This window comes from Fukomys damarensis, unplaced genomic scaffold, assembly GCF_012274545.1.
Source record: "Fukomys damarensis isolate Sample0158 unplaced genomic scaffold, DMR_v1.0_HiC HiC_scaffold_23, whole genome shotgun sequence".
NCBI lineage: Eukaryota > Metazoa > Chordata > Mammalia > Rodentia > Bathyergidae > Fukomys > Fukomys damarensis.
The window spans coordinates 10,530,762-10,539,025 of NW_022900935.1; the positions used below are offsets into that span (position 1 = coordinate 10,530,762).

The window sequence follows — 8,264 nt, forward strand, 5'->3', positions numbered from 1 at the left end:
CACCAACGGGCATCTTCTTCCCAGGAGGACTAAGGCAAGAACACTGCACTGTCCAGCTGCAGGGACTGTGCCACCATGGGGAGTGTCATCTGCACCTTGGGAGACAAAACTTGCTTGCAGATGCCTGAGCAGAGCACAGGCTTTGGAGTCTGAAATACTGGGGTTCTGACTCACCCCCAACCTCATGCTTGACTTCAGGCAAGCTGACCTAGATGAGGCTTGGCCTCCTCCTGAGTAGAACGGGTGTGTCCTTCCACTTCCTGGGCAAGGCAAGGAGCCCAGGAAGACAGTGCCTGGGAGGCAGCAGTGAGCACAAGGTTCCTCCTTCCTCCCCGAGCAGGGTTGGAGAAAATGAGGAAACAAGCAAAGATGAGGCAGAATTTATTCTCGCTGTGGGTAAGTTCAAGTGTCGGGCTGCGGGCCCCCGAGAGGCAGACCCCTGGACCCGAGGGGGACCCACACCTGGAAGGGGGCCGCACTCTGGCAAGTACCAGGCCCCGTACCCCTGTGACCATGAGGACCCCACGCCCAGAAACCGGGTGAGAGTGGGCTGGGTGGGGAGGAACACAGGGTCCTCCCCACTCGAGTCCTGACCGTGTTTCCCACTTCCATAGGAAGGAAGAGCAGCTCGGCTATATAGTAATATAATATACAGAGGTGGAGAGAGCTGGCCGCGGCACCTGGGCGGGCTGAGACCCCCGAATTATTGCAGACGGGAAGGGGGCTCAGTGCTGGTGTCTCGCGGGGTAGCTGTGCTGGCTGTGGGGAAGGGCTGGGCAGGGGCTGGAAGCCGGGTGGCAGGGGGCCCAGGGAGGGCCCTGCTGCCAGACTTCCCTGGGATGGGCCTTTCTCACCCTTCGTGCTTTTTATGTGCTTTGAAGACCATTTTTGCATTGTCGGGAGTGAGGAAAAAATATTCTAACATGGTAGAAAAGAGATATTTACATACCCTGGTGGGCCGTAAGGAGAAGGGTCCGTCAGCTGGGGGGTGCTCCCAGGCTTCTCCCGCCCCAGCTGGCTGCCCGGGGAGGTGCATGGGGAAAAGAGCCCTGGGCTGGGAGGCAGGAGGCTCCAATTCTGAAACACGGTTGCTGTGTGACCTTGGACAAAGTGTACCCCTCTCCAGGCCTAGGTCTCCCCATGTGGTACAGGAAGTGGGAGCTGGGGCTAAGATCTTATATTCCCTGACCCTAAGAATGGGGCAGGGGGTGGGGTGGGTCTGGGCAGTGAGGTGTTGGCAAAGGGGCTTCTACAGGAGGAGACCTGGGTCCCAGAGGGCGCATCAGAACCAGAGCGTAGTCAGTGGCCCCTTGGCCCCATCCAGGCAGCCCGGTCCAGTCTTGAGTGCTCTGCCCTGAAACCTATGAGAGAGGTGGCCAGGAAGACTGGCCAGAAACCCTGTTTTCCTGTTGGGCAGCAGTGGGAACCAGGTGGAAGCTGTAGGTGGCCCCCCAGCTAGAGGGAGGCCCGGGACCTGAGATACAGCCAGGGGTGGGCTCACCTAGGTGGGGACCAGGCAGGCCTGGTGCTGGTGTGGTTCAGAAGCAACCCCTGGCTCCAACCTCCAGAGAGGGATGGCAAGAGCCTCTGCTCAGTCCCCACGGGTGCTGGGACCTGGGCAGCGCCACACTGAGTGCCTTGCTTACATGAATGAGTTCCTGATTCATGACACAGCACAGCCAGCCCCGACAGATGAGTACACACACCATAACACAGACACACAGGTGGTCACACAGTGTCCACATGGGTCCCCGCCACCTCGTGACAGCACACCCCTATGGCACACTCGTACACACACATGCACACACACACATGAGGCGGTGGTGACATCTCTGTGGGACTCTGCACTGAGGCCCTAGGCTCTGACAGAGGGGAAACCCTCTGCCCGAAGAGGCAGCTGTCCTGGCCATGCTAGGCACCAAGACCCAGCCCAGGCACTGACCCTTCTGACTCCAGGTACCACAGCAGAGTCTTCACCTCCCTGGCTCTGGAGAGTGGTACAGGCAGGGCCCTGGGGCTGCTCTGACTGCCGCCGAGCCCACCGCTCCTCTGATAGCTGGCACAGCCCTATGCCCTGAGTCAGAGGTGCCGGCGGGGCCCCTGGGTGCTGGTCAGCTGGGCCCTCATGGTCTGGATGCTGCCCAGGATCTTCTTTTGGTGGCCCATGAGAGTGATGCCCAGAGCACGCACGTCCCTGTGGAGAAGTGAGGCTCTGACCAGGCTGATGGGGAGGTGGGAGTCAGGAAGACAGCACTGCGCTTGTCCCCTGGAAATGCCCTCTGCAGCCCCTGCCCCTGCCCCGCCCCCATCCCCTGTGCCTCCCCAGTGCCCTTCACTCACTGAGCGTCCATGCGAAGCACCATGCCCAAGGACGAGTAACCGCCGGCAGCGAAGTGGTCTCGGTACCGGCCCATGCGGATGGAGTCCAGCCAGTCCCCCACGGTGAGGCCCCCGCCGCCACCCCCGCCCCCTCGGAGGTCAAAACAGCTCCTGGCAAAGGCGGGGGGCGGGCACCTGAGGCATAGGCATAGGGCCTTCTGTTAGTGGCCTGCCAGGCCTGTGGTCTTCCTTGGGGACCTCGGCATTGGCTGACCTCAGCAGTAGGGAGAGGGTTCTCAAGGCTGGATCTTGGGGGTAGGGAATTAGCCCTGGCGGGGTCTGGTCCAGGGATCAGGCCAAGATGTCCCAGGGACTGGATCGAGTCCAGGCTTGGTCTGGGCCAATGCTGGTTGGCCACCGAGCCGCGCCAGGGACTGGGTGAGGACAAGGTACCTGCCGGCCGTGGCCGTGGCTCTGAGACTCTCAGGGCTGCGAATCAGTGCATCAAGAACGCTGACGATGTGGGAGAAGCGAGGCCGCTGGGTCCGTTCCTTGTGCCAACAGTCGAGCATGAGCTGGTGCAGGGCTCGGGGGCAGCCCATGGGTGCAGGCAGCCGGTAGCCCTCCTCCACGGAGCTGATGACCTGGAGGACAGCACTGGGCTCGGGCTGTACCCTCAACCCACCGTGCACCGCCCAGCCTGGGGCCACACTCACGTCTCGGTTGGTCATGTTCCAGTAGGGCCTCTCGCCGTAGGCCAGCACCTCCCACATGACCACGCCGAAACTCCACACGTCGCTGGCTGAGGAGAAAGTCCGGAAGGCGATGGCCTCCGGAGCTGTCCATCGGATGGGAATCTTCCCGCCCTGGGATGGACACAGAAGTATTGGATCGGAGCTTCTCCACCATCTCAAGGCAAACAGCTTATCTCTGGGATCTCAGTCCAGTACAGGAGAACAGCCTGCCTTCTAGGAATACCTGTCCTGGGAGGACGCCCGCCTCACAGAGCCACTGTGAAGACAGAATGGGAGCGTGCACGGCACCCAGCGTGCAGGAGGTGCCCAACAATGACAGCTGAACCACGAGGGAGTGCGGAGAAAGGGCCTGGCCATTTTTAAGCTCCTCCTCTTCCCTCTCTCTCCTCTATTTCTTTGGTCCCAGCCTCCTTCCTCTGGGGAGAGCTGACTCAGAGGCCCAGTGGGAGAGAGCCAGGGGAGAAAGCTGTACCAGAGTACAGTGGGAGAAACCCAATCTCCACAGAGCACACAGGAACTCAGCTGGTCTTAGAGACAGATGCGGAGTCTGTGAGTGATTTGGAGGAATGACAGCTGGAACCAGCCTTATGTTCCCCCAGGCAGCTGCTGACCGAGGAAAGGAAGGCAAGGCTGTCTCCATGTCCCTGAGGGGAAGATTCCTAGAGGCAGGACTTGCCCAGACCGGAGGTGACCCTGGAGCTGCTAACTTTAGGTGTGGGGGGACGTTGGGGGTCGTGGTTGGGAGAGCCCACCCATGCCACCTCGCCCTTGGGGGAGGGTGCAGGCCACACACCGTGGTGGTGTAGGCGGCATTGGGGTCGTCCTCCAGCACCCGAGAGAGCCCGAAGTCGGACACCTTGCAGACCAGGTTGCTGTCAACCAGTACGTTGCGGGCGGCCAGGTCGCGGTGGATGTAGCCCAGGTCCGAGAGGTATCGCATGCCGGCACCCACTCCTCTGAGCATGCCCACGAGCTGCATGATGGTGAACTGTCCATCGTGGATCTGCAGAGGGACACGGCATGGCACGGCACGGGCTTTGGGAAGGCCCAGAGGGGTGTCTGGCCCTGGGACAGGTGTCCTGCCCACACGGGTGACACTTGAGAGAGGAGGCAGCTCTCTGCCATGGTGCACAGTACTTCACTGCTTACAGAAGCCCTGGTAGTTTAAGGGTCCCCGGTGCCCTGTGAGGCAGGTGGGGCAGCCATGACCATTTGTCCACTTCAGAGGAGACATGAAGACCCAGAGTGGTTAAGTCCTGTGCCTCAGACACATGACAGCAAACACAAGACAGGGCAGGAGGTGTGAATCTAGCCACCTCCTCCAAGGTGGTGCTGTAGGCCACGGCAGACCCCCACAGACACCCTTCTTGGCTGGGGCTGCCACAGTTCAGCTGGGCAGGGTGAAGTCCGGAGGGTGGGGATTCTCCCCTGCAGACTTCACAAGGGCAGGAGCCAGTCAGGGAAGGGGATCAAAGAGGGCACCCCTGACCTGTGCCCTGCTGTGACCGTCCCCACAGGCACTGTGGCTACAGCAAGGCCTTCCAGGACTCTGATGAGGAGAAGATGCATTACCAGAGCGGGCAATGTGACCGTCCACAGGCACTGTGGCTACAGCAAGGCCTTCCAGGACTCTGATGAGGAGAAGATGCATTACCAGAGCGGGCAGGGCGTGTGCAGGGCCCAGCCCCCCAGGACCTGTGGAGCGGCAGGACTTTCATGGTGGAGGCTGAAAGGCTTTCGACCGGCCAGCCCTGAAGACCCCTCCTTTCCCTGCCTCCCATCACCCAGCCCGGACTCCCCACCCCCCGTCTGGTCCGTGCAGGCAGCAGGGTCTAGACACGCACCCTCAGGAAGGCGTCCAGAGAGCCGTTCTCCATGTACTCGGTCACGATCATTGCCAAGCGGCCTGGTTGGGGAGGGAAGAAGAGCTCTTGGCAGGGAACAGGGCTGATCAGAGGTCCCAGGAACATCCCACCCACAAGCTGGGTTAGCACTGAGGGTCCCAGGGAGCCTAGGAGCCTCAGCAGGGTCCTGGGCTCTGGGAACCCCTAGACTCATCTGAGGACCTGAGCCAAAGGGACAAGGGGAGGGCAGAGGCCCTAGAGGTGGACTCAGAGCTCTGTCTGAGCAGGAGGGGCCCTGCAGGGTGAGGCTTCCCTTGCCCGGCACCTACCACGGGTGACGACACCCTCCAGATGGATGATATTGGGGTGGTCGAACTGGCCCATGATGGACGCCTCACTCAGGAAGTCCCGCCGCTGCCTCTCTGTGTAGCCCGCTTTGAGGGCCTTGATGGCCACGGGCACGTCTGGCTGCCCCGGCACCCGCAGCCGCCCATAGCAGACTTCGCCCGACTCCCCTGGAGACCCCAAGAGGGGCAGGTGGGAGAGGGCAGTGGGTCCCTGCTGCTCTCCCCCACCTCTCTCCCTCAGTTTCTCTCTCCCTCCTCTCACCCCCAGGCTTACCTGAGCCAATGATTTTCTCGATGTGGATCCTGGAGGCCTCGATCTCTCGGGTGAAACCTCGACCTGCCCGACCCGGCTCCTCGTAGGTATGGGGTTCTGTGTAGAACTGGGGCTCTGGTAACTTCCCTGGGGGATGATGCAGGGGCAAGAAGACAGGTGGAGGCGCTGAGGAGGTGGGGGAGAAAAGCCATCAGTGGGTCCAGGAGGGATTTCTCTCTCCCAGCAATTCCCTGGGCCTGGAGTGGGCCTGGGGTGGGTGGAGGATCTCTGGGAACGGCGAACAGTAGGTCCCCCACCAGTGCGTGCCAAGGGAAAACAGGGTCTCTACAGAGTAGCTCGGCTCTGGGCTACCACATGTCTGTTGTTTTCTGGGGTCACTTCAAGAGTCCTTAAGAGCTTTCTAAACTTCTCTGGTGGGGAGGTGGCCAAGGGTTTTTATCACAGATGCCAACTCAGACTGGAGGACTGGTCAGGAGAATTTGGAGGCTGCGTTCGGTCCAGTGGGAATCAGTACTGTGATGGATCCTAATGGGCACAGAAGTGGGGTGCATGGGTACCCCCTGTATTTGCCTTGCTTTCTGGGGTCCTGAAAGGATCCCTGAAAATCTCCCTGTAGTAGGGGTTCTTGTCCAAGTGGATGAACTCCCTGAAGTCATGCAGTCTCTGTACTCTCCAGGGGTCTGGGAGCCTGCCAAGGAGCAGACTGTGCCTCTGGGGCCGGGGCTCTGTGGCTCCCAGTGTCTCTCTCGCTGGGGCCCTGGCCTTTCCTGTGGGCACCATCCCATCTGACCTGGGCCACCAGCCCTGCCCTGGGTCCCCCCAGACACCCCTCACCCCCGGCCTGGGCCCTGCACATACCCTGCCCGCTCTGGTAATGCATCTTCTCCTCATCAGAGTCCTGGAAGGCCTTGCTGTAGCCACAGTGCCTGTGGGGACGGTCACAGCAGGGGACAGGTCAGGGTTGCCCTCTTTGATCCCCTTCCCTGACTGGCTCCTGCCCTTGTGGAGTCTGCAGGGGAGAATCCCCACCCTCCGGACTTCACCCTGCCCAGCTGAACTGTGACAGCCGTGACAGTCACAAAGCAGTTTGCAATCTACAAAACACCCTCAAGTTGCACTGACCCTCACAGCAAGCCCTATTAGAGAGGGAACTGGACCCAACTTCACTCCACGTGTGACTTTGACAGACCCCTTCCATTCCCGGGCCTTCATTTCTCCATCCATTCCATGGTCCTTTCGATTTTACTATCTGAGATCCTAAGACTCATTCATCACTATCCTACTTCCACCTCCCCCTGGAACAGAGTGGGAGAGGAGACAGTGACTGAGAGCATGGTCCTAGTTTGACAGGCCTGGGTCAGCTTTGGTGTCTACCAGCTGTGTGACTTCTGCATGCAGTTTAACCTCTCTGGTCCCAAATGTACTCCCCTGAAAAATGAAGCCAGATAGTCTCTGCCTCTTTGGAGTATCTTTGAGATTAAACGAGATAATTTGTAAGTGAGGGGGCCCGAGGTTAGGCAGGTGGCACAGCACTTGAAAGGAGGCCTTGGGAGCTACAACCACGCACCTCTTTTTGCAGATGAGCAGGAGAAGAAGTACAACTAGGCCTGTGATGAGCGTCAGGCAGATCCAGACAATGGTCCGGGTGTCATAACGGGGCCCTGTGGGGTAAGGGGGTGCGTGAGGGTGGGGGCTGCTCAGGCAGCCGGGGGCCCAGTGGGCAGCCTCTGCAGCCGTGATCCAGCCTTCTGTCCCCACCCACCCTCCTTCAGCTTCTCCTTCATTCCCTGCTGCCTGGGGCTGCCTGGCTTCCCAGTGCTACTCCTGGGCTGTGCAAGCTGGGGAAGGCCACTTCACCTCTCCCAGCAGAATACAGATGAGCCCAAAACACCTGTCCTGCCTGTGGCTCTCACAGTCCCAAGGTGGAGGGTCCTGAGAGCTGCATGCCAGCCTGGCTTACCCCTTCCAGGGGTATCTGCATTTTCAGATAAGAAAACTGAGTCTCAGAGAACGTGAGGAACTTTCTCCAGGCCACCAGTAAGAGGGACAGCAGGGGCAGGATTTCCCACCCAGTCTCAGGGTGGGGTCAGACTTTTGAGCACTGGAGACACCTAGGGACCCAGGGAGTGGCTGGATGCCACGGTGGAGGAAGGGAGCAGCCTTTGAGCCAGTGGTTCTCAGATCTCCAAGCCTCAGAGCCACCCCGAGGGCTGTGCAAGCCCAAAGCTCAGCCACCCACCCCCCACCCTGGTCAGGGTTCCTGATTTAGAGGTGCTGCAGCCCTGAGGAGGAGCATTTCTGGTACCCTGATGCTGCTGGCCCCAGACTCACCTGGGGGACTCCTGGGGGCTGGCAGCAGCATGATACAGGGGAAGGGCCTGGAATTGGAACCCCAGAGCTACCATGTTCTGCTACCCTGTGACCTTGGAAAAATAGTCTCAGGGTTCTGACCCCCACCTTCTCCTAAAACGGGGATGTCTGCAGCACTAACTCTGAGAGTTGCCTCTCCGATGCTTTACTGGGGTCCCCTGCCCTTGGCAAGGACATCACAGGCTGGTGTGGCCCACTGCTGCTTAGGAAAACCCTGCCGGGGGATGGAGCTGTACGGCCTCAAGCAAGTGCTCGTCCTTCTCTGAGCCTCAGTTTCCCCTCGTAAAAGTGCTGGGCCGAAGCCCCTCTTCGACTCTGCGTGGCGCCGCCCCTTCCTCCGCCCCGCCCCCTGCAC

General features: G+C 60.3%; 1 protein-coding gene across 1 annotated transcript in view; it reads right to left on the reverse strand.

The window, feature by feature from the left end:
- Positions 1 to 863: 863 nt before the first annotated feature.
- LOC104863584 (ephrin type-A receptor 8) overlaps positions 864 to 8,264 on the reverse strand; it is an 8,206-nt gene continuing 805 nt past the window's right edge. The window contains exons 3-12 of the mRNA XM_019207709.1: positions 7,107 to 7,232; positions 6,398 to 6,465; positions 5,540 to 5,704; positions 5,248 to 5,433; positions 4,919 to 4,980; positions 3,868 to 4,077; positions 3,036 to 3,185; positions 2,773 to 2,963; positions 2,341 to 2,514; positions 864 to 2,194 (exon numbers count right to left, since the gene is read on the reverse strand). Coding sequence (XP_019063254.1) covers positions 2,080 to 2,194; positions 2,341 to 2,514; positions 2,773 to 2,963; positions 3,036 to 3,185; positions 3,868 to 4,077; positions 4,919 to 4,980; positions 5,248 to 5,433; positions 5,540 to 5,704; positions 6,398 to 6,465; positions 7,107 to 7,232 — 1,447 coding nt within the window. The 3' untranslated portion in view covers positions 864 to 2,079. The remainder of the gene's footprint in view (positions 2,195 to 2,340; positions 2,515 to 2,772; positions 2,964 to 3,035; positions 3,186 to 3,867; positions 4,078 to 4,918; positions 4,981 to 5,247; positions 5,434 to 5,539; positions 5,705 to 6,397; positions 6,466 to 7,106; positions 7,233 to 8,264) is intronic.